This window comes from Heptranchias perlo, chromosome 38, assembly GCF_035084215.1.
Source record: "Heptranchias perlo isolate sHepPer1 chromosome 38, sHepPer1.hap1, whole genome shotgun sequence".
Lineage (NCBI taxonomy): Eukaryota > Metazoa > Chordata > Chondrichthyes > Hexanchiformes > Hexanchidae > Heptranchias > Heptranchias perlo.
This window is the reverse complement of record NC_090362.1, coordinates 11,187,438-11,213,649: the sequence shown is the minus strand read 5'-3', so window position 1 is coordinate 11,213,649 and position 26,212 is coordinate 11,187,438. Positions and strand designations below refer to the sequence as shown.

Sequence of the window (26,212 nt, the reverse complement as noted above, 5' to 3'; positions counted from 1 at the left end):
ACATTTCCCCACATTACACTCCATCTGCCACTTTCTTGCCCACTCAATTAACCTGTCTATATCCCTTTTTGTGTCCTCCTCACAGCTTACTTTCCCACCTAGCTTTGTATCGTCAGCAAACTTGGATACATTACATTCGGTCCCTTCATCCAAGTCATTAATATAGATTGTAAATAGCTGAGGCTCAAACATTGATCCTTGCGGTACCCCTCCAGTTACAGCCTGCCAACTTGAAATTGGCCTGTTTATTCCTACTCTCTGATTTCTGTCCGTTAATTAATCCTCTATCCATGCTAATATATTACCCCCAACCCCATGAGCCCTTACTTTGTGTAACAAGGTTTTGTGTGGCACCTTATCGAATGCCTTTTGAAAATCCAAATACACTACATCCTCTGGTTCCCCTTTATCTACCCTGCTAGTTACATCCTCAAAAAACTCTAATGATTGGTCAAACACGATTTCTCTTTCATAAAACCACGTTGACTTTGCCTAATCTTATTATGATTTTTTAAGTGCCGCGTTACCACGTCCTTAATAATAGATTCCAGCATTTTCCCGACTATTGTTGTAAGGCTAACTGGCCTGCAGTTCCCTCCTTTCTTGAATAGCCGGGTTACATTTGCTATCTTCCAAACCACTGGGACCGTTCTAAAATCTAAGGAATTTTGGAAGATAGCTTTTAGTCCCATGAATTTCTCCAGTACTTTATCTTTACTAATATTAATTACTTTAAGTTCCTCACTCTCATTAGCCCCTTGGTTCCCCATTATTTGTTATTTTTTTGTGTCTTCTACTTTGAAGGTAGATTCAAAATATTTGTTTAACATCTCTGCCATTTCCTCATTCCCCATTATAATTTCTTCTGTCTCAGCCTCTAAGGGACCTACGTTTACTTTTGCTACTCCCTTCCTTTTTACATACTTGGAGAAGCTCTTACAATCTGTTTTTATATTTCTTGCTAGTTTACTCTCATATTCTATTTTCTCCCTCTTTATCAATTTTTGGTCATCCTTTGCTGGTTTCTAAAACTCTCCCAATCCTCATGCTTACTACTCTTCTTAGCAACATTATAAGCCTCTTCTTTTAATCTAATACTATCCTTAACTTTTTTAGTTTGCCATGGATGGATCACTTTTCTTGTGATGTTTTTATTTCTCAATGGACTATATATTCGTTGAGAATTATGAAATATTTCTTCAAATGTTCGCCATTACTTATCTATCGACAAATCATTTAATCTAACTTCCCAATCAACCCTCATACCTATGTAATTGGCTTTGTTTAAATTTAAGATTCTAGTTTTGGATTTAAGTATGTCACCCTCGAACTCAATATGAAATTCTATGATATTATGATCACTCTTCCCCAGAGCATCCTTTACTATGAGATTACTAATTACCCCGTCTCATTACACAAGACAAACATAAAATAGCTTGTTCCCCGGTTCGTTCAACGACATATGGTTCTAGGAAACTGTCTCGAATGCATTCCATGAACTCATCCCCCAAACTATTTTTGACAATTTGATTTGTCTAGTCTATATGAAGATTCAAGTCCCTCATGATTATTGCATTACCTTTGTTACAAGTTCCTATTATTTCTTGATTAAGACTCTGTCAATAGTAAAACTACTATTAGCGGGCCTATAAACCACTCCCACCAGTGTTTCCTGCTTTCACTGCTCTAGGGCCTTGACTTTTCTCTTTAGATTTATAATTTTAACCTCACCTGAACTCTCCCCTCCACCTTTTTAGTTTAAAGCCCTATCTACCACCCTAGTTATTCGATTCGCCAGGACACTGGTCCCAGCCCGATTTAAGTAGAGCCTATCCGAATTGAACAGCTCCCTCTTTTGCCAGTACTGGTGCCAGTGCCCCATGAATTGAAACCCCTGTCTACCACACCACTCTTTGAGCCACACATTTAACTCTCTGATTGACCCTATGCCAAGGCTCAGGTAGTAATCCAGAGGTTATTACCTTTGAGGTTCCGCTTATTAATTTGGACCCAAGCTCCTCAAACTCCCTCAGCAGAACTTCATTCCTAGTTCTACCCATGTCGTTAGTTTCTACGTGGACCACGACAACTGAATCCTCTCCTTTATGCTCCAAGTTCTGCTCCAGTCGCAAGGAGATATCCTTAACCCTGGCACCGGGCAGGCAACACAGCATTTGGAACTCCCGCCTGTGGATGCAGAGAATAGTGTCCATCTCTCTAACTATACTATCCCCTATTACTACCACATTCCCTTTTACTCCCCTCACTTGAATGGTCTCCTGTACCAAGGTGCCATGGTCAGTTTGCCTATCCTCCCTGCAGTCTTTGTTCTCATCCACACAGGTAGCAAGTACCTCGTACCTGTTGGACAAGGTCAAAGGCTGAGGCTCCTCCATCACTGCATCTGAGGTCCCCTTACCTGCCTGACTGGCAGTCACATCCTGTCCCTGACTACTGACCCAATCTAAACTACTACCTAACCTAAGGGGTGTGACTGCCTCCCGGCTCAATGTGTCCAGATAACTCTCCCCCTCCCTGATGCATTGCAATGTCTGCAGCTCGGACTCCAGCTCAACAACTCTGAGCCGAAGTTCTTCGGGTCGCAGACACTTACTGCAGATGTGGTTACCTGGGATCTCGCTGGTCTCCACAACTTCCCACATGCTGCAATTATGACACACCACCTGCCCTGACATCTCTATCTAACCTTGTTTTATGTATTTAATTAGTTAAAGTTTTTATTCACTTGATATTTTTTGTTTTATTAACTGATTAGTTTATCTACTTTAAGTTATTAATTTAATAAAGTATTAGTTATAGTTTCCCAGCTCTTAGTTTAACCCACTGCCCAAGCTTAGAGAGCAAAAAAACGGTAATACTCACCAACCGATCACCTACCTGCTGTCCTGTGGCGTTACTTTTTGACTTTGCTTTCATTTCCCAGGTCCACTCCTGCTCTCTCAGCTCTTTGTGTGTGGGCCACTCGCCTCTCACACCCAGGCCCACTCCTGCCGCTCTCTGCTCCCACTTTATGTGTGGGCCACTCATCTCTCACGCCCAGAAGAAAACTTTGTAAGATTTTGTCATGAAGCCTTGATAATTAAAGCAACAAATGCAAAAATAGGAGAAACTGTTTCCAGTGGCAGGAGGGCCAGTAAGCAGAGGACGTAGATTTAAGAAGAAATCTGGCAAAAGAACCAGAGGGCAGATGAGGAGAAATATTTTTACGCAGCGAGTTGTTATGATCTGGAATGCACTGCCTGAAAGGGTGATGGAAGCAGATTCAATAGTAACTTTCGAAAGGGAGTTGGCTAAACATTTGAAGGGGAAAATTTACAGCGCTATGGGGAAAGAGCGGGGAGTGGGACTAATTGGATAGCTCTTTCAAAGAGCCAGCATGTATAGGATGGGACGAATGGCCTCCCCCTGTGCTGTGTGATTCTATAATTCTAAAATAAAATTGCAACAGGCAGGATTTGAATTTATTTTAAAAAAGCAAAGCTCCCAATGCCGTGTCATTGCCATCCCGCAATGCCGTGACTCGGATTCGAACCGAGGTTGCTGCGGCCACAACGCAGAGTACTAACCACTATACGATCACGGCGAGCTACTCGGGGGCCTGAACGCAATTTCAGCGCTGGGCTAAAAGAGACGGCGTCAGCAACAACACGTCACATAACCACGTTGAATACGTTGTGACGTGATGCCGGTTACGCGGCGACTGAGGGCGGCCCGTTGTTTACCGAGCGCGGCAGCTCAGGGCGGTGTCTGGGGATTCGGCGGGTAAAGGACCGCAATCACCGCCCCATTATTCTCCACGTGCACTCGAAAGGACTACAGGTCCCGGAGTGGAGTTCGCCAAGCGCGCAGGCGCATTGTTGTTATGGGCGGACACTTCGGCGAGACGTCATGTGATTGGCAGCTTTGTGTGGTCGTTTTTTCCCCCCCCTTCCCTCTTCCCCATTCTCCCTTTGCCCCTCCCCCCTCTTCCATCGCTCTCCATTCCTTCTCCTCACCTTGTTTTTGACAAGTCAACTAATTCTTTGGCTGCAGTGTTCTGAATTGAAACAGTGGCCTGGAAATTCGATGGCGTTGCTTAATGGGCACCTATGTGGAACTGATTACAAGTCGTAAGTTCGCTACCCGCCAAATTGGTGTAGGCAAAAAAAAAATAGGCGTCCAGGGCCCACGCCTAAAATAGGCGTTTGTAGATAAGGAGCTTAACACCTGTTTGAGGCTCCTGTGCAAAATTGGGCTGCCCTTAACCAAGCTGGAAAACCAGGCCCACACATGTCCTAAGCAGGGGTCCTTTAAGGGACTGCCGCAGGCCGCCACCAAAAGGGTAAGTTTATAAAATAGACTTACCTGAATGTGGTCTTCCTGACTCCACATTAAAATCGCATGCCGCTGTCATCCTCCGCTTGCCCCTCTTCCTGTTTGCTGCTTCAATCCCTCCTTAGTAGAGGAAGGAAATTCTCAAGCTGAGGACCAAGATGGCTGAAGGCATGGCCGCCAGTGGTGGGGTGAAGGAAGTGGAGGATGCACAAGAGGCCAGAGGTGGAGGAACGCACCTAAAAAAGGGTGTAAGGATAAACCCAGCAACTACAGGCCAGTCAGTTTAACCTTGGTAATGGGAAAACTTTTAGAAACGATAATTTTGTCTCTGATTAACAGTCACTTGGGCAAGTGTGGATTAATAAAGGAAAGCCAGCATGGATTTGTTAAAGTCATATCGTGTTTAACCAACTTGATTGAGTTTTTTGATGAGGTAACAGAGAGGATCGATGAGGGCAATGCGGTTGGTGTGTATATGGAGTTCCAAAAGGTGTTTGATAATAGGCTTGTCATCAAAGTTGAAGCCCATGGAATAAAGGGGACAGTAGCAGCATGGATACAAAATTGGCTAAGTAATAGGGAACAGAGAGTAGTGGTGACCAGTTATTTTCAGACTGGAGAGAAGTATACAGTGGTGTTCCCCAGGGGTTGGTACTGGAACCATTGCTTTTTTTTGATATATATTAATGATTTGGACTTAGGTATACAGGGCACAATTTCAAAATTTGCAGATGACAAAACTTGGATGTGTAGTAAATAGTGATAGACTTCAAGAGGACATAGGCTGGTGGAATGGGCGGACATGTGACAGATGAAATTCAATGCAGAAAAGTGTGAAGTGATACATTTCGTTAGGAAGAACGAAGAGAGGCAATATAAACTAAAGGGTACAATTCTAAAAGGGGTGCAGGATCTAAGAGATCTGGAGGTATATGTGCACAAATTGTTGAAGGTGGCAGGGCAGGTTGAGAAGGCAGTTTAAAAAAAAAAGCGTACAGGATCCTGGGCTTTATAAGTAGAGGCATAGAGTACAAATTCAAGGAGGTTATGATGAATCTTTATAAAACATTGGTTCAGCCACAACTGGAGTATTGTGTCCAGTTCTGGGCACCGCATTGGTCGAGAGGAGATTTGATAGAGGTATTCAAAATCATGAAGGGTCTAAACAGAATAGATAGAGAGAAACTGTTCCCATTGGCGGAGGGGTCAAAAACCGGAGGACATAGATTTAAGGTGATTGACAAAAGAACCAAAGGCGACATGAGAAAAAACTTTTTTTTACACAGCAAGTGGTTGTGATCTGGAATGCTCTGCCTAAGGGGCTGGTGGAGGCAGATTCAATCGTGGCTTTCAAAAGGGAATTGGATAAGTACTTGAAAGGAAAAAATTTGCAGGGCTATGGGTATAGGACAGGGGAGTGGGACTAGCTGGATTGCTCTTACAGAGAGCCGGCACAGACTCGACAGGCCAAATGGCCTCCTTCCATGCTGTAACGATTCTATGGTTGTAGGGCTGGAGGAGGTTACAGAGATAGGGAGGGGGCGAGGCCATGGTGGGATTTGAACACAAGAGTGCAAATTTTAAAATCGAGGCGTTGGTGAATGGGGAACCAGTGTAGGTCAGCGAGCAGAAAGTGTTGGGTATTTACAGGATAGTCATTTATCCAGACCACTAAATCAAGCTTGAGGACTAGGAAATACTGAGATACTTGTTAAGTAAGGAAGTACAAGTCAATTTAGATGCAGTGACCACTGAATTGTTGAATTAAGACTGACCTTAAAGCAATGGTCAGTTTAACCACTTCAGTAAACCTAATTAAGACATTCCAGTGCATACTGATGCCTATATTTCAGAGAACTTTAATCAGTTAATAACAAGTTCTGCAGAAAGAAACATTTGCGAATAGATCTTTTTTCGAAGTAGTAGATTGGTATAGAATCATAGAATGAAACAGCACAGAAGGAGGCCATTTGGCTCATCATGACTATGCCAGCTCTTTAAAAGAACTATCCAATTAGTCCCACTCCCCCGCCCTTTCCCCATAGCCTTGCAATTTTTTTCCTTTTCAAGTATTTATCCAATTCTCTTTTGAAAGTTACTATTGAAGCTGCTTCCACCACCTTTTCAGGCAGCGCATTCCAGATCATAACAACTCGCTGCATAAAAATATTTCTCCTCATCTCGCCTCTGGTTCTTTTGCCAATTACCTTAAATTACATTAAATTAAATTCTGGAACAGTAGAGACTTCTAATTAGAAGTTTTACTTGGTAGAATAGCAATTATATGTAACGAGTGAAACTATCGATAAGATAACAAAGTAGGGGAGTTGTAGGAACATAGGAACAGGAGTAGGCTATTCAGCCCCTCAAGCCTGTTCTGACATTAATGTGCAATGCATGTGCAGCATGAAGCAGAACATAAATTATGTAACATGGTACACCCCATGAGGAAATATTAGCTCTTTTGATGGCTCTGTGTTGTCACAAATTATAATTAATTCTGCCTTTTCTTTGAATGCTTAGATTTAGTACATGGTCTTTTTGTTCCGATTTAATGAATTCTGCCTTTTAATGTTTAATTCAATAAAAGATGCAGCTACATGAAAAAAACAAGTATTACTGTATGTGTGAGATTCAATTCACAGTCCAAAGATAGATTTGGAGGTGTAGTACATCTAAACAGATTCTTAAGTATAATTTAATGTTCTTAATTAATTATTCTTACAGGCGCTTAAGGGCCAATTTTAGCTGGCTGCACCCAATGGGAACAGGGTAGGTGGTAAGCTATATTCGCAGTAGATATTTACCATTTCCCGATGTGCTCCTGCCCTCAGCCATCTTAACCCATGCAGTTTTCTGAGTCGTTCAAATCAAGGCACCAGAGACAGACAGGGGCCCCATGAATATATCTAAATCAGGGCCTATGATGCAATTAAGACCCCAATGCCATTTTTGTGCAAAATCACAGAAGACCCACCAGTAAAACCTAGTGAGATTGGTCTGTTGTTGCCGCTGAAGCTGTATTTAAAAGGGCACTCATCTGCAGGTAAGTGGATCATAGTATTTGTGTGCTATTTGGATTGGCAGGAGAGTTTCCAGCTTCCAGATTGCTTCATTCTGATTTTTTGCCGTACTTACCCTCAGTGAGCTTATAATGAGTCCTATTATTGCCAGTTTCATTTGGATGGAGTAAAAGGAGCAGCTACTTGGCCTGTCAGAAGACAGCAGGTGAGGGGGGTGCTTATAGGAAGCCATACCCAACACACAGGGTGTACAGGCCTAGAGTCACTTTCTTGGATCTATCAGAGGAGCAATGCATCAGGAGGCTGCACTTCTTCAGGCAGGCTGTTGCAGACCCCTGCAGCCTCTTGCAACAGGATCTGTTGCCTGTTGAAGATGGGGGTAATGCTTTGCTGGTGGCTCCAGTCTGCTACAGGGGACATCTGCCGCATCTCCCAGTCTAGAGATCTGCTTTAAGCAGATCACCGACACCCTGTTTGCCAGGCTGAGCACCTTCCCCATTGATCTCAGCAGTCAACATGACACAGCTCGGGGATTTGCAGCAGTGGCTGACCTCCCTGCACTCATGTTATCAGGGCACCAGATCACCAGCCAGCATTCGTGAGTAGGAATAGCTACCACTCCAGTAACGTCTAAGCACATAAGAAATAGGAGCAAGAGTTGGCCATACAGCCCCTCAAGCCTGCTCCGCTATTCAATAAGATCATGGCTGATCTTCGACCATGGGGCTAATATATTACCTGCAACCTCATGAGCCCTTATCTTGCGTAACAACCTTTTATGTGGCACCTTATCGAATGCCTTTTGAAAATCCAAATATACCACATCCACTGGTTCCCCTTTATCCATCCTGCTAATTACATCCTCAAAAAACTCTAATAAATTTGTCAAACACGATTTCCCTTTCATAAAGCCATGTTGACTCTGTCTAATCATATGATTTTCTAAATGCCTTATTACCACTTCTTAATAATGGATTCCAGCATTTTCCCGATGACTGATGTCAGGCTAACTGGCCTGTAGTTCCCTGTTTTCTTTCTCCCTCCATTCTTGAATAGCAGTGTTAGATTTGCTACCTTCCAATCCGCTGGGATTGTTCTAGAATCTAGGGAATTTTGGAAGATCACAACCAATGGATCCACCATCTCTGCAGCCACCTCTCTTAGAACTCTAGGATGTAGGCCCTCAGGTCCAGGGGATTTATCGGCTTTTAGTCCCATTAGTTTCTCTAGTACTTTTTCTCTACTGATATTAATTACTTTAAGTTCCTCACTCATTAGCCCCTTGGTTCCCCACTATTTCTGATATGTTTTTTGTGTTTTCTGCTGTGAAGACAAATACAGAATATTTTTTTTTATTCGTTCATGGGATGTGGGTGTTGCTGGGGAGGCCAGTATTTATTGCCCATCCCTAATTGCCCTTGAGAAGGTGGCGGTGAGCCGCCGCCTTGAACCGCTGCAGTCCGTGTGGTGAAGGTTCTCACACAGTGCTGATAGGAAGGGAGTTCCAGGATTTTGACCCAGCGACAACGAAGGAACAGCGATATATTTCCAAGTCGGGATGGTGTGTGACTTGGAGGGGAACGTGCAGGTGGTGGTGTTTCCATGTGCCTGCTGCCCTTGTCCTTCTAAGTGGTAGAGGTCGTGGGTTTGGGAGGTGCTGTCAAAGAAGTCTTGACGAGTTGCTGCAGTGCATCCTGTGGATGGAATACATTGCAGCCACAGTGCGCCGGTGGTGAAGGGAGTGAATGTTTAGGGTGGTGGATGGGGTGCCAATCAAGCGGGCTACTTTGTCCTGGATGGTGTTGACCTTCTTGAATGTTGTTGGAGCTGCATTCATCCAGGCAAGTGGAGAGTATTCCATCACACTCCTGACTTGTGCCTTGTAGATGGTGGAAAGGCTTTGGGGAGTCAGGAGGTAAGTCACTTGCCGCAGAATACCCAGCCTCTGACCTGCTCTTGTAGCCACATGTGACTGGTCCAGTTAAGTTTCTGGTCAATGGTGACCCCCAGTGTGTTGATGGTGGGGGATTCAGCGATGGCAATGCCGTTGAATGTCAAGGGGAGGTGGTTAGATTTTCTCTTGTTGGAGATGGTCATTGCCTGGCACTTCACTGGCATGAATGTTACTTGCCACTTATCAGCCAAACCTGGATGTTATCTAGGTCTTGCTGCATGTGGGCACGGACTGCTTCATTATCTGAGGGGTTGCGAATGGAACTGAACACTGTGCAATCATCAGCGAACATCCCCATTTCTGACCTTATGATAGAGGGAAGGTCATTGATGAAGCAGCCGAAGATGGTTGGGCCTAGGACACTGCCCTGAGGAACTCCTGCAGCAATATTTGTTTAGCGTCTCTGCCATTTCCTTATTCCCCATTATAATTTCTCCTGTCTCAGCCTCTAAGGGACCAATGTTTATTTTTGCTATTCTCTTCCTTTTTACATACTTGTAGAAGCTCTTACAATCTGTTTTTATATTTCTTGCTAGTTTACTCTCATTCTATTTTTCTCCCTTTTTATCAATTTTTTGGTCATCCTTTGCTGGTTTCTAAAACTCTCCCAATCTTCAGGCTTACTACTCTTCTTCACAACATTATAAGCCCCTTTTAATATAATACTATGCTTAACTTGTTTAGTTGGCCATGCATGGATCACATTTCCCATGGAGTTTTTATTTCTCAATGGAATGTATATTCGGTGGGAATATTGAAATGTTTCTTTAAATGTTTGCTTTTGCTTATCCATCGTAATACTTTTTAATCTAATTTTCCAATCTACCTCAGCCAACTTGCCCCTCAGACCCATGTAATTGGTTTTATTTAAGTTTAAGACTCTAGTTTCAGACTTAAATATGTCACTATGAAACTCAATGTGAAATTCTATCATATGATCACACTTCCCCAGAAGATCCTTCACTATTTAATCCTGTCTCATTGCACAATACAATATCTAAAATAGCCTGTTCCATGGTTGGTTCAATAACGTATTGTTCTAGGAACTGTTTCGAATGCATTCCATGAACTCATCCTCCAGACTTCCTTTGCCAATTTGATTTGTCTAGTCTATATGGAGATTAAAGTCCCCCCCACGATTATTGCATTAGCTTTGTTACAAGCTCCTATTATTTCTTGATTAATACTCTGTCCAACAGTATAACTACTGTTAGGGGGCCTATAAACTACTCCCACCAGTGTTTTCTGCCCCTTGTTATTTCTTATTTCCACCCATGCTGATTCTACCTCTTGATCTTCCAAGCCAAGATCCTTTCTCACTACTTTCCTTATGTCATCCTTTATTATCAGGGCTACCCCCCAACTCCTTTTCCATTCTGCCTGTCTTTTCGAAACGTCAAGTACCCTGGAATATTGAGTTCCCAACCTTGGTCATGTTGCAATCATTAGATAAAACCCATTTATTTGTGTCACTAATACGTCTATCTTGTTACGAATGCTTTGTGCATTCAGATTTTAATTTTAATTTTTTACCATTTTTCCCTGCTTTGACCTTATTTGCTGATGCACTATTACTGTTAAACTCTCTGGCCCTTCCTGTCACACTCTGCTTATCTTTACACTGCTCTATTACCTTGACTTTTCTCGTTAGATTTATAAATTTCTCCTCACCTGACCCCTCCTCTTCCACCCCCCCTCCCTTTTTAGTTTAAAGCCCTATCTATAGCCCTAGTTATTCGATTCATCAGGACACTGGTCCCAGCCAGGTTTAAGTGGAGCCCACCCCAATGGATCAGCTCCTTCTTTTCCCAGTACTGGTGCCAGTGCCCCATGAATCAAAACCCGTGTCTCTCACACCACTCTTTGTGCCCGCATTTAACTCTCTTTGACCCTATGCCAATTTGCGCGTGGCTCAGGCAGTAATCCAGAGATTATTACCTTTGAGGTTCTGCTTATTAATTTAGACCTTATCTCCTCAAACTCCCTCAGAAGTACCTTATTCTTAATTCTACCTATGTCATTGGTTCCCACGTGGACCACGACAACTGAATCCTCCCCCTCATGCTCCAAGTTCTTTTCCAGCCGTGAGGAGATATCCTTAACCCTGGCACCAGGCAGACAACACAGCCTTCGGGACTCCTGTTTGCGGCTGCAGAGAACCGTATCTATTCCCCTGACTATACTATCCCCTACCACTACCACATTCCTTTTTACTCCCTCCACTTGAGTGGCCCCTGTCCATGGTGCCGTGGTCAGTTTGCCCATCCCCCCTGCAGGCCTTGTTCTCATCCATACAGGTAGCAAGTACCTCCTACCTGCTGGACAAGGTCAAGGGCTGGGGCTCCTCCATCACTGCATCCTGGGTCCCCATACCTGCCTGACTCGCAGTCACATCCTCCTGTCTGTAACCATTGACCAACTCTCCACTACTACTTAACCTAAGGGGTGTGACTGCCTCCCGGATCAAAGCTTTCAGATAACTCTTCCCCCTCCCTGATGCACCGCAATGTCTGCAGCTCGGACTCCATCTAAACAACTCTCAGCTGAAGTTCCTCAAGCCGCAGACACTTACTACAGATGTGGTTGCCTGGGATCTCGCTTGTCTTTACAAGCTCCCACGTACTGCAGTTACGACACACCACCTGCACTGCCATCCCAATCTAACCTTGTTTTATACATTTAATTAGTTAAAGTTTTTATTCAATCATTAATTTTTTAGTTTTATTAACTAATTAGTTTATCTAGTTTAAGTTATTAAATTAATAACTTAAATAGTAAGTTATATTTTCCCAGCTCTTAGTTTAACCCACTGCCCAAGCTCAGAGAGCAATAAAAACGGTAATACTCACCAACCGATCACCTACCTGCTGTCCTGTGACGTCAATCCTTGATTTTTTTTTGTTGTTTTTGATTTCACCGAATAATCTACCGCCACTCTGACTCGGCCTCGGCCTCACACTCCTCTCTTCTGTTATCACCCCACTCCAGCCGCTGCCCTCTGCCGCCTCTCAGGTCTAGCAAGTTTGTGCAAGATTATGCTGTGTTATCCTATGATAGGTCAACCATCCCACCAATATTTGACCCTTCCAGGAACATGGCAGGTTGGCTGTTGAGGGACCAGGGAGATGTGGCTCATGACACCACTCTGCAACCCTACCACGCCTGGGCAACACAGCTATAATCAAAGCCAGGGGACTACAAGGATCATTATTGAGCACACCATAAGGATGCTGAGGCTGTAATTCATGTGACTTGACAGGGCTGGGGCCTCGGTACAATATGCCGCAGGAAGAGTCTCCTGTGTTATAGTGGTGTGTTGCATCCTGCAGGTGCTCGCCAGACAGAGGGTCCTGTATTTGGAGGAGGCACCGCAGGAGTCCTCATTGGATGAGAAAGGCCTGAGGGAAGACGAGGAAGCAGCAGGAGAATGAGGGTACAAGATGGGACATCGGGCTGAAAGAAGTCATAAACTATAAAATTAAATTCCTCCGCCAGCACAACCTCACAAATATTCTAACTTGCCATTCTGCCCAACAATGTTAATAAAATTTTTAACCCCGATTTTCACCAAGCATACTTTTATTCAAGTAGAAGATCTATTTTTACCAATTTACATCATCTTCGAACCTGTAAACTTATTCTGCTCAGACAGGAACTGCGTGATTTTCAAAAAAGTTTTTGCTGCCCCGCCTGCTGTGGTTGCCTTGAGTGATTGATGCATCTGTACACAAGGGACCTACTGCTGAACAACCAGTCCAGGGAGATTCCTGAGGCTTCCACGTCCTCCCCCTGTGTACGCCCCGACCCTCAAGGGTCCCAGTGTGGTCTTTCCTACACGCATGGAATCTCAGTGCCACTGTGAGCTGCCCTCGAGGCTGCAGCGGGAACGAGACCGTCGTCCATCACCTGGTGGACTGCCCCTTCATGTAGAAACATGTAGGATCTGCTCCAGCTGCGGTCAATGGGGGTGGATGTCAGGGAGGAACTCAGAGAGGTGAAGGGCCAGCAAACCTTGCTCTTCATCTCTGAGGCTTCAAAGATCATCTTCTAGTCCAGAGTCCGCTCTGTGGAGCAGGGCGAGAAGTGCTCGTGCTTTTTCTTCCAGAAGCTGCATAGAGAGACCCCTGTGATCAGCAGCCTGAAGGAGGAAGGCGACTGGGGGACGTCTTTGCAGCGCGACATACTGAGGATCGGCAAGTCCTTTTATGGTGGACTGTATGCCGCACAGATAGCACGGCCTCCCAGTCCTTCCTATCTATCGCAGAGATATTAGAGGATAGCGAGCAGGAGAGAATGGATTGGCCGCTGATTTTGGACGAGCTGACAAAGGCCGTCTGGTTCATCGAGAAGAGCAGAACCCCCGGAAGCGATGGCTTACCGGTTGAGTTGTATTTGGCTCTGTGGGACTGGATAGGGCCATACCTGCTGGAAGTGGACAGGGGTATGCTTCTGGCAGGCAGCATGTCAGATTCCACAAGGAAAGGCAGCATCACCCTCATCTACAAATGGAAGGGGGAGAGGGAAGAAATCAAAAATTGGCGACCCATTTCCTTGCTAAATATCAACTACAAGATTCTGTCTATGGTCATTGCCAACAGGTTCAAGTATGCTCTGGAGCTGGTGATCCAACCCAATCAAACTGTCCCCGGCAGGAAGATCTCTGATAGCCTTGTGCTAATTGGGGGTACAATCGCCTATGTGCAGAACAGGGGGATGAACATCTGCCTCATCAGCCTTGGACCAGGAGAAGGTCTTCGACAGAATATCCCACACGTACATGATGGATGTGCTCTCCAAAATGGGGTTTGGGGAGGTAATCCGCGATTGGATCTGACTGTTCTACACAGATATCCGCTGTGCAGTCCTAATCAATGGATGAGTGTCGGAGAGCTTTCTGATCAGAACAGGCATCAGGCAGGGCTGTCCTCATTCTGCGGTCTTGTGCATATGTTATATCGAGCCTTTTGCTGCGTCAATTAGGAAGGACGCAGGTATCCGGGGTGACGATCCCAGGCAGCGGAGGCTCTCAGGTTAAGACCTCCCTGTACACGAACAACGTCACCGTCTTTTGCGGTCGGTCCACAGACTAATGGGCATCTGTGTCCAATTCGAGTTGGCCTCGGAGGGCCAGAGTGAACCGAAGTAAGAGCCAGGCCATGTTCTTTGGCAGGTGGGAGACCTGATCCTTTGTGCCCTTCACCGTCGTGTCCAACTACCTGAAGGTGCTCGGGATCTGGTTCGGGGGGGCCCAGGCCTGCACCAAGAACTGAGAGGAACGGATCGCCAAGGCCAAACAGAAGCTTGGTAGGTGGAGGGGAGGGGGGGGACGCTCTCTCTCCATAACCGTCAGGAACCTGGTGATAAGGTGTGACGTGCTCACGGTGTTGCTCTGCATGGCCAAAGTCTGGCCCATTCCCTACTGCTCTGCCATCACAGTTACCCGAGCCATCTTCCACTTTGAAGGTCCAAGATGGACTGCATCCGCAGGGACAGCTTGTACAAGCCTCCAGACAAAGGAGAGGAGGGTGTCCCCAATGCCGCTCTGATTCTGATGGTCACCTTTGTGTGTGGCTGCCTCAGGATGTGTGTAGACCCCCAGTATGCAAATACCAAGTGTCACTATGTGCTGAGTTTCTACCTGCACATGAAGGTTGGGTCTAGCCACATTGGCCGAGTAGATGCAGGACGTCCCATCCAGCTGAACCGTACCCCACCACCTGTCCCAGTTGGAGAAGTTCCTGAGAGGGAACCCATTCGACCACAAGGCCATCAGACAGTGGTCGGCGTGGAACGTTCTGGGGGTCCTGCAGGGAAAGGAGACAGTGCATCCGATCGGGCAGTTCCCCCACCAGATGGTCAAAGTCATTTGGCAGAACGTCTCATCGCCGGAATTGACCAACAGGTACCAGGCTGTAGCTTGGATGGTGGTGAGAAGGGCCCTCCCATTGCGGTCCTTTCAACACGCATGGCATCTCAGCACCACCGTGAGTTGCCCTCGAGGCTGTGGTGGGGACAAGACCGTCATCCACCTTCTGATAGACTGCCCCTTCGCGCAGAAGGTGTGGAAAGAGATGCATTGGTATCTTTCCTGGTTCATCCCCAACAGTTCAGTAACACAGGACGCTGTGCTCTATGGTTGTTCCCTGGGATGCACACCAAGACAGATATCAACTGCTGCTGGAAAACCATCAACTTGGTGAAAGCGGCCCTTTGGTCCGCCCGAAACCTGCTGGTCTTCCAGCTGAAGGAGCTGTCCACGACCGAGTGTTGCTGACTGACAAAGTCCAGGAGTACGAGCTGTGGGACACACTGAAGCGAGTTTCGATCTACGCAGAGGCTGTATGGGGAAAGGCCACCATGTAAGGCCATTCCATCTTTGTATTGTACAGAATGTATTAGAAGATATGTACTGTGTTTTCAATTGTAATATTGGGATTGTATTGTGTACGATCTGTATTGTATTGTTTTGAATTCTAATGCTTTGGAATTATGATATTTACATTGAACTGTGTGTATCCTTACATTTCATGAAATAAAGTATATTCTGAATTTTTTTTTAAATCCATTGATCCTCAGGGACACACCCAACAGGGTCTGCAGGTTTTCCCCAAACCTTTAGCACTAAAATAACGTTTCATTCGATCTGCAGAAATCAGCATAATCTCTCAGAGAGAACGGGGAAACATTTATGAATTACTCTTATTTGTAGATATCTTACTCCTGAACAAGCACGATAGTTGCAAGAGGAACACAGGAATGGGAGGAGGCCATTTAGCCCCTCCAGCCTGTTCCACCATTCAATTACATCATGGCTGATCAGTATCTTAACTCCATTTACTTACCTTAGTTCCATATCCCTTAATACCATTGGTGAATATACTGGTGTATATTCACACTGATACAGTACTGGTGTATATTGACATTGATACAGTACTGGTGTATATTGACATTGATACAGTACTGGTGTATATTCACACTAATACAGTACTGGTGTATATTCACACTAATACAGTACTGGTGTATATTCTTACTTTGTTACAAGGTTTTCTGTTGGTGCTGGTTGCACCATTTTTCCTTTGTGGGGAGAGAGGACAATGTAATGGGCCTGAGTGTCATGGAGACTTACCCCATATGTGGTCATGCATTCCATGGTGATGAGATGTGAAGGTGCCTTGTCTCTTTAAGTGAAGCGTCCTTGAAGACTAGCAGAGGTCCTTGTGGCAGGTAAAGTGAATTGAGAAGACGCTTGAATGTTTGGAGAGGTTGCCCTTTTGCATAGTGAGTTTCCCTGACACGGAGGTATTGAGAGAGAAACATTCTGAGAGATAAAGAGGTGAGCGAAGCTGTATGAGTGGTAGAGGATGTGTATTGGTACCAGAGCCTTGATTTACCTTGGCCACCCTTGTGAGGTCATGGAACCTCTTCCTGGCCTGCGTGGCAGTTCTTGGAGTGTTAGAAGTTACACTGACTGTCTCTGCCTCCTCCCTCCACACAGCCTGCACCACTCTCTCAGAGGGACATCTGGGGCTAGAAATTGAGCATTCTAGCGCCCGTTGTTTTGGCGCTACGTGGCCTCCCGAACATCCAAGATGGTGTCTTGGATGCGCTCACACGCTTCTAGCGTTAGCGCCCGTTGTTTTGGTGCTACGTGGCCTCCCGAACATCCAAGATGGTGTCTTGGATGCGCTCACACGCTTCTAGCGTGACGTGCGCTGAACGCCATCTTGGTGAAGGGTTTAGCACATTAACAAATAACGATCACTGGCAGCAGGTAAAGTAAGGAGAAAATGCGTTTGATCAGTGTGCAACGCTGATTTAAAGTGATAGACACCATTTTGGGACTTAACGCTCCACTCAACACACTGTCTTAACTGAACATGTCTTAGAGTACCTGGAGGACCCCCCACCAGCGCTATGTAAAGGATTTACAGGTTAGTTGCTGGATTATTGCTTCTGGCTGCTGATGCATTTGTAACTGTTTTTGGAGGTTTCCTACACTTGAATACGGGGGCATAGCCTAACATTTAGAGCCAGGACGTGCAGGAGTGAAGTTAGGAAATGCTTCTACATGCAAAGGGTGGGAGAAGTTTGGAACGCTCTTCTGCAAATGGCAGTTGATGCGAGCTCACTTGTGAATTTTAAATCAGAGATTGATAGATTTCTGTGAACCAAGGGTATTAAGGGATATGGGAAAAAGCCACCCGCCTTAGGTCAACCATGATCTCATTGAATGGCGGAACAGGCTCAAGGGGCTAAATGCCACTGCCACTTGCTGCCTCCTGATATGCACCATCTTCTCCTGCAAGAAAGCGCGACGTGTGTCTGGGTGATGTGCCTGTCATGGTTGAATAGCTGCCAGTGTGTACGGCCTGTGAGTTGTGGGTAGGCAGCTTGCAACATTGGTAATGTGTAAGGGTGAGAGGAAGCATCTGATTGGAAGAGTTGCGTACTGATGGAAAGAGTTTGTTGGTAGGTGGGTGATGGAGGTGTAGTGCGTGGAGCAGTGGATGTGGCTAGTGGTGCAGTTGGTAGGAGACGCCACTTGACAGTTGACCTCACTCACATTGACCACTCATGTCAAAGCATTGAACTTCTTCCTGCACTGCATCCATGTTTGTGGTGCTATGTGCCCGGCATTGACTGCGTCCCCTGCTGCCTCCCCTGCCTTTTAGATCTGGAGGGCCTCTTGTCACCCGCCCCCCACCTCTCACCTCCTGCAGATATAGGATGTCCCTCCTTCTGTCCACCTCTTGCATCAAGCCCTCTAGTGCATCAGCAGAGAGCCTTGTTGCAAGCACTCGCGCAGGCCTGGAACAAACTCAGATCGGCAGAATGGTGAGGTCTGCAATGCAGATTGGAAGATGTGGGATTTAGTAGTGCGCAACCTTCATTCAATGTTTTAACATAACTCATCAGTTTGTAAACATAGGGACAGGACCTGCATCTGTGTTTTACGTGTGCGATGCCCGATCTCCATTCAGACTCTGTGCACGCAGCAGACTGGTTTTTTAGCAAATAACAGGTACCGGCTACCTTTAAGATATGTTGGCAGGCTGACAGACAGCCTTTACGAGATTCGGGCTCCCCCTGCTGGTGGAAAGTGCGAATGTCGTGGAATTGTCGTGACAAGGCCTGGATTTTTCGCATGCACGAGGTTAGTTCTGTGGTAGCGTACCTGCGACGGGTCGACCAGGCGCGGGTTAATCGCGCAATGCAATGCCCGCGCCCATTATTGGGGGTTAGCCAATTTAACCCCCTGGGCTTGGTGCCCATCAGACAGTCCCTCTTGGCACTCAGTTCTGCCACAGCTCTTTGAAAGAGCACTCCACCTAATCCCATTCCTCTGCTCTTGCCCCGTAGCCTTTAAAATGCTTCTTTGTCAAATATTTATCCCCTTCAGTTTAAAAAATCTATTCTGGATTCTGTTATCGCCATTGTTTCTGGTTAGGGATTCCGTGTCTTTCCAACCCTTCGCTTAAAAAAAACTCCCTAACCCTCTCTTCGTTGCTCTGGTGATGATCTTAAATTGATGCCCTCTAGTTACCAACTCACCGACCGGTGGGAAATACTTTCCCCTCCCCCAACATTTACCTTATCAAAACATCTCAGAATTTTGAATTCCAAAGCATTTACAACTACAACAACTTGTGTTTATATGTTCTGGCCCAATATCTCTCTGGGAAGTACATTTTCCCCCAAGCCATTGGATGAATTTATTTTCTGTTGGTTCTGATTTGCGTGTACCAATTTGCTATCCTGTTATGTCTTCCAGGTACTCTTGACCACTGTGTGTCTTTACCCACCCAATACCTAGGCAATTGTAGTGAGACCCAGAGGTCAAACAGAAAACCCCCGTCACTGCGTTCCAACTTACTGGACTGTACCACGTGATCTCTTCATCTTCGCTAGGGGCAAGAATATCAGACAGGTTATAAAAAACTAGGCAAGTTTATTGAACATAAAATGGACAGCATTGAGTACAGAATATAGACAGAAAATGCTTGAAACACTCAGCAGGTCAAACAGCATCTGTGGAGGAAGGAACATGGGGTTAATGTTTTAGGTCCATGACCCTTCAGGCACAGGACATATTGGCCTTGGAGGAGGTGCAGCACAGATTCACCAGAATGATACCGGGGGAAAAGGGTTCGACTATAAGTATAGGTTGCATAAACTTGGCTTGTATTCCCTTGAGATTAGAAGGTTGAGGGGTGATCTAATTGAGGTGTTTAAAATGGTTAAAGGACTCGATAGAGTAGATTGCCTCTGGTGGGGGAATCTGGAACAAGGGGAACAATCTTAAAATCAGCGCTAGGTCGTTCAGGAGGGAAATAAAGAAGTACTTTTTCACACAAAGGGTAATGTGGAAATGTGGAATTCTCTACCCCCAAAAGGCTGTGGATGCTGGGGGTCAATTTAAATTTTGAAGACGAGATCAATAGGTTTTTGCTGGGTAATGGTATCGTGGGTTATGGAGTTGAGGTACAGATCAGCCATGATCTAAATGAATGGCGAAATAAGCTCGAGGGGCTGAATGGCCTCCTCCTGTTCTTACGTTCCTATGTTCCTAAGAGCATAGAGTGGAACATTTGTGCAAAAATTGACATTACTTTTCTCAATTAGTGATTTGGCAACTAGATGTCGAATCACTCAACAGAGGAACATCTTCTGAGGCAGAGAATGTATAGCTTATTTCAAAGGTCATCTATCGGCCAATGGCATCAGTGATCACGGAGGTTTGGACTACCCTTCCTGGTGGTTGAAGGAGGTTAAATGGAGATGTGCACTGATGTGAAGAGAAAATAAACATGGAAAAGTTAGAATGAAAAAAATATAACTCTACATCATGCCTTTTCCATAAATTGCTTTATATCTCAGATGTTCCTCCAAGCACTGAAGGGCTGTGTTATCTACTTCAGAATCAAATTTGTTGGCAAAGAGATGGTGTTGTTGCAGAACCCACTGAAGGTCACCAGAACCATAGATGCACACTGCACGACGGTGAGTTCCTGTACACTTGGGATAAGGTGCACCTTCGTTTATGTCTCCCTCCAGGTATGACCACTTCACCAGGCGGGCAATGGCAGCCATATCTGACATCTGGTACTTGTTATTGGGGGGATCGGAGCCCGGGACAGTAGGCATTCTCTGCAGAGTAGCCCAAACATGCTCATCAGGACTATAGGTATCTTCTGCCCACTTTAGAAATTTCTGGATTTCAGGCCTCTCAAACAAATGGTTCACAAATTCCCTTGTAGCCACAAAGTATGCATTCCCAGTGAACATGGGTGTACTTATTGGAGGTGGGCTCTTCTTCTCAGTTCTGCTTACTTGGTTTTTAACTTCATGACGAAAAAGCCACCGTTCCTGTAATTTAAGGAAAGGACACGCTAGCAAAGAGAAATTAGATACCATGGCCTACAAATTCGGTGGTTCTGCACCAGTTTTCCAGGCCCTAAATGGGCGCCTAAGCCTCCAACGTGGTGGGCAAGTAGTGCACGCTCTTTATGAGCTGGAATTGCGCCATCGGCAAAAAAATGGAATCCAGGGCTCGTGCCTGAAACAGGCATTAGGCCCTTTGCACATGTAAATAAAGAGCCTAACGCCTATTTGAGGACCCCTGAGCAGGAGAGGAAAAAAAGTATTTCACACAAAGTATCGATTGTCCTCTTAAGACTTTATCACTTGTGAGTATTATAGTTAGTCTCATTTAATATTAAACATTGGAAAGACCGAAGCCATTGTCTTCAGTCCCCACCACAAACTCCGTTCCCTTGTCACCGACTCCATCTTCCTCCCTGGCCATGGTCTCAGGCTGAACCAGAATTTTACTATTTGACCGTGAGCTAAGCTTCCGACCCCGTATCCAAGACCGCCTACTTCCAACTCTGTAATATCACAATATTTTGACAAGGTCTCTCATTGCAGACTGGTCAGAAAAGTAAAAGCCCATGGGATCCAAGGGAAAGTGGCAATTTGGATCCAAAATTGGCTCAGTGGCAGGGAGCAAAGGGTAATGGTTGACTGGTGTTTTTGTGACTGGAAGGCTGTTTCCAGTGGAGTTCTGCAGGGCTTAGTACTAGATCCCTTGCTTTTCGTGGTATATATCAGTGATTTAGACTTAAATGTAGGAGACATGATTAAGAAGTTTGCAGATGATACAAAAATTGACCGGGTGGTTGATAGTGAGGAAGAAAGCTGTAGACTGCAGGAAGATATCAATGGGCTGGTCAGGTGGGCAGAAAAGTGGTAAATGGAATTCAATCCAGAGTGAGGTAATGCATTTGGGGAGGGCAAACAAGGCAAGGGAATATACAATAAATGGGAGGATACTGAGAAGTGTAGAGGAACAGAGGGACCTTGGATTGTATGTCCACAGATCCCTGAACGTAGCAGGATAGGTAGATAAGGTGGTTAAGGAGGCATATGGGATACTTTCCTTTATTAGACAAGGCAGAGAATTTAAGAGCCGGGAGGTTATGCTAGAACTGTATAAATCACTAGTTAGGCCACAGCTTGAGTACAGTTCTGGTCACTACATTAGAGGAAAGATGTGATTGCACTAGCAAGGGTACAGAGGAGATTTAGGAGGATGCTGCCAGGACTGGAGAATTTCAGCTATAAGGAAAGATTTGATAGGCTGGGGTTGTTTTCTTTGGAACAGAGCAGGCTGAGGGAAGATTTAATTGAGGTGTATAAGATTATGAGGGGCCTAGATAGAGTGGATAGGAAGGACCTACTTCCCTTAGCAGGGAGGTCAGGGGGCATAGATTTAAAGTAACTGGTAGAAAGATTAGAGGGAGGTTGAGGAGAATCTTTTTCACCCAGAGGGTGATGGGGGTCTGCAACTCACTGCCTGTAAGAGTGGTAGAGGCAGAAACCCGCATCTCATTTTAAAAGTACTTGGATATGCACTTGAAGTGCCGTAACCTACAAAGCTACGGACCAAGAGCTGAAAAATGGGATTAAGCTGGAAAGCTCTTTTTCATCTGGCACAGACATGATGGCCTTTTTCTGTGCCGTAAATTTCAATGATTCTATGATACTATGATCACCTGTCTCTGCCCCTGCCTCAGCTCATCTGCTGCTGAAACCCTCATCCATGCCTTTGAAACCTTCAGACTCCATCATTCCAATGCCCTCCTGGCCGGCCTCCCTTCTTCCATCCTCCATAATTGTGAGATCTTCCAAAACTCTGCTGCCCATATCCGAACTCGCACCAAGTCCCATTCACCCATCACCCCTGTGCTCGCTGACCTAAATTGGCTCCCGGTCCACCAACGCCTCGATTTTAAAATTCTCATTCTCGTGTTCAAATCCCTCCATGGCCTCGCCCCTCCCTATCTCTGTAACTTCCCCCAGCCCTACAACCCCCTGACATCTCTGCGTTCCTGGAGCTCTGCCTCTTGTGCATCCCCACTTCCTTTGCCCCTCCATTGGCAGCCATGCCTTCAGCCATCTAGGCCCTAAGCTCTGGAATTCTCTCCCTAAACCTCTCTGCCTCTCCACCTCTTTCACCTCCTTTAAGACGCTACATAAAATCGACCTCTTTGACCAAGCTTTTAGTCAATTATCCTAATGTCTCCTTTGGCTTGGTGTCAATTTTTGTCTGATTACACTCCTATGAAGCGCCTTGGGACACATTACTTTGTTAAAGGTGTTATATGAATGCAAGTTGTTGTTGTGGTGGTGGTGGTGGTGGTGGTGGTGGTGGTGGTAGTAGTAGTGGTAGTAGTAGTAGTAGGAGAATTCACAACTTTCTTACCCAAAGAGTAGTAAGAGTGTGGAACTCACTACCACAAAGAGCAGTTGAGGCAAATAGCATAGGTACATTTAAGGGGAAGCTAGATAAGCATGTGAGGGAGAAAGGAGTAGAAGGATATCCTAATAGGGTTAGATGAAGTAGGGAGGAAGGTTGCGTGAAGCATAAATGCCGGCATAGACCAGATGGGCCAAATGGCCTGTTTCTACGCTGTAGACTCGATGTAACATGGCTGATCTGAACATATCCCCAAAGTGGCAGTCTTATGAGGGTCCTGATGACTTAGTGGATGTGCCAGACAGTCGAGGGTGAGTTAGTTGATCTCAGCTGAGGTTGGTGTGGGGGCGGTGGGGAATCAGCCAACATTCCTGATCACTATCTAGTGATTTCTCCCAATGCTTTGGCCAACATTACTGCCCCAGCCAACAGCAAAAACAGATTACTGGTCCTTTATCTCATTAAGTGTTTGTGGGACATTGCTGCGCATAAATTGGTTGCTGCGATTGCTTATATAACATTACAACACTTCAAAAAGTAATTAATTGGTTGTGGGATGTCTTGAGGATGTGAAAGACACTATACAAATAGAAGTTTGTGACCTCTATTCGAAGTGCCCGTACCTGCACTTGATCATACTGCTTTGCATACTCTGTTCAGAGGCAATTTTTTGCATCGTATGCAATATCTCCAACTGCAAGGAGTCTTTCCAAACATCTCACCATCTGTTTACTCAGTGGGTGGTTGAGATTCCATTTCATTTGAAGAATGTTGATTGTCATGTGAGGCCTTTATCTGATTTAAATTTGCCATATTAAAGGAAGTCAAACAATCTAACTATTGTAGCATGTGCCAACACCAGACAGTAGGCAGACAGACGTAGACAGATGGGAAGTGAGTTCAGCTACTTAAAAACAACATATGGAATAGCCTTAAAGTTTCATTAAAAGTAAAACTGCAGAACTCTCCTGCTCTAAATCTATTGAGAATCCACCTGTGCCCTAATTGGTAGTGGAGAGAATAAATTGGATAGTTTTGAGACATGACGCCTAAGAAACTTGATGGGAGTGAAGTGGTATAATTTAGTGAGGAATGAGAGATCAGACGAAGATTTAAGCAACTCCCATTTGAGCATGAGATCATTGGAGCTTGAATGGAATGGTTTAGTCGTAAAGAGAGGGTGGGAACTGAGTGGAAAAGGATAATGTGGCTGGGTGCAAAATGGGAACACATCACACTGTGTACAGTAGGAGGTGCTCCTTTGGAACTGAGGTGGACTATACTGGAGGGAGCCTTACTCTGAATCTAATTATACATGATGCTAATATCAGCTTACAAAACTGGCAAGGTCCATCCTCACGCAATTCTCAAAAAAAAAGACTTGATCAGAATGCGGTGATTATGGTAGAAAGGACTTTAAACCAATAAATAGGCGTGGGGTTGGGGGGATAAAATAATAACCTAAAGATTAAAAGAAAAGGGATAAGATTTTTCCAAATGGAAATAAAAATCAGGAGTGATGTAAAATGGGCAGCCAATTCGCTACCGCACAATATCAAGATCTATCCCCTTGTCTGATATCCTGTCTTGGATGAACCACAATTCCCCTCATTTAAACAATGGGAAGAGTGAAGCATCCCTCATTGGCCCAGCCACAAACTCCATTTTCGAGCCTCAATTTTATCCCCCTCCCCATCTATTATCTCAAGCTGAAACCACACACTTAATAAAAGACCCCAACACTGGACATGTTTGAATATAATAAGCACACATGTTTGTAATCCTTTAGGGTTGAACTTTGTACCCAGTATGAGTCACTTTACTAGAGGTGACACTATTAATTGATGTTGATCTTCAGTTACCCAATATGTTGGGCCCCAGGGGATTAACTTTACCGGTACTGGGAGTCAAATAGAAGGAATCGCCAACTTACCTTTTTGGATGCTGAGGGCAATTCCGATTCCATGCTGTTTTTCCCGTTCAGGACAATCAGGTTTTTGACAATCTCGGCGTTTGTTTTAATGGGGAAGTCCAGTCCGCACAGGTTAATGAAATAGTTCCATTGGACCGGGCTTTTCAGCAGATCCTCCATACAGTTCAGATCAGCCTGTACCCGGGACCACGACGCGTAGATCACCTTCTTCAACTTGCTGGCAACGAAAACATTTTGGAAACAAGCGGCAATGGCCCTGACAGCTAGATGGAAATTGGCTGCAGATTTCATATCCACGTGGATACAGTACACATTCTGCGGGGTGTAGATGGTCCTCAGGAGTCTCTCAAACATTTCGATGTTCTCATGAATCACAATGGAATAAGCGATAGGAAAGCCCCTCTCCTCCTTGCTTAGTGGGAATGTTAGATATTTGCGCTCCTCTGTAAATGCAGCACAATCCTTCGTCATATTCAAGTAATGATATGCTGTCAATGGGGGTTTTCTACGTGACACATCAAGAGAGTTTAAAAGAGCTTGTTGAACGGCTGTCTGATCTCCTCTAATAATCTGGGAACAGGCCGGTTGTTGAGCAGACAGGTGTAGGGACGTGTAAAACCGATCCAAGCACCATTCATTACTCGCATCTCCCGAGTTTCCCCAAATTCCCAGCATTGTATCCTCACAGGATTGAAAATTCCCAATTAGTAGAAATACAAGTCCACTCAGCGCCGTCACAGCGCCCAGAACCCACCTAAGGCGACACTTGTCAATTCTTCTCATATTCATCTGGATACAAGAATGTTCAAAGACCTTTCTTTTCAATCCCTCTCCTGTCTCCTCCAAATAACTTAACGCTCAGATACTGTCCTATATAACCAACACTAGTATAAGCACCTATCTATATGTCAGTTAATTAAACCACACCCGGTTAAATAATTACACTGCCTCTGATTTAATCAGATAGGACTTTAACACTAAAAGGGAAATATCTAATACAAATAAATAATATCTGATGAAGATAAAAGAAATAGGAGATAGGAGTAAAGGTCAGACTAAAGTAAGGAATAGAACAAATACAGTTATAGAAAATAAGTACAAAATGACTGTTAAAAATAATGTGGAGATGCCGGTGATGGACTGGGGTTGACAATTGTAAACAATTTTACAACACCAAGTTATAGTCCAGCAATTTTATTTGAAATTCA

General features: G+C 45.0%; 2 protein-coding genes, 1 long non-coding RNA gene and 1 other non-coding gene across 4 annotated transcripts in view; 1 reads left to right on the top strand and 3 right to left on the bottom strand.

Moving 5' to 3' along the window:
• Positions 1–2,954, bottom strand: part of adpgk (ADP-dependent glucokinase) — a 36,672-nt gene extending 33,718 nt beyond the window's left edge. Inside the window, exon 1 of the mRNA XM_067973432.1 lies at positions 2,884–2,954. The gene's annotated coding sequence lies outside the window, so the exon portion shown is untranslated. The remainder of the gene's footprint in view (positions 1–2,883) is intronic.
• Positions 2,955–3,532: 578 nt separating this feature from the next.
• Positions 3,533–3,604, bottom strand: trnah-gug (transfer RNA histidin (anticodon GUG)). The gene has a single exon. It is a non-coding gene; the product is annotated as a tRNA-His (tRNA).
• A 354-nt stretch (positions 3,605–3,958) lies between these two features.
• Positions 3,959–12,873, top strand: LOC137304743 (uncharacterized). The gene is made up of 3 exons (XR_010958636.1): positions 3,959–4,342; positions 7,170–7,381; positions 12,642–12,873. It is a non-coding gene; the product is annotated as an uncharacterized lncRNA (long non-coding RNA).
• Positions 12,874–20,151: 7,278 nt separating this feature from the next.
• LOC137304624 (beta-1,3-galactosyl-O-glycosyl-glycoprotein beta-1,6-N-acetylglucosaminyltransferase 3-like) lies at positions 20,152–25,793 on the bottom strand. The gene is made up of 2 exons (XM_067973269.1): positions 25,005–25,793; positions 20,152–20,679 (listed from the first exon to the last, which is right to left on the bottom strand). Exons 1-2 carry the CDS (start codon positions 25,791–25,793, stop codon positions 20,152–20,154), a joined length of 1,317 nt encoding a protein of 438 aa, XP_067829370.1.
• Positions 25,794–26,212: the final 419 nt, after the last annotated feature.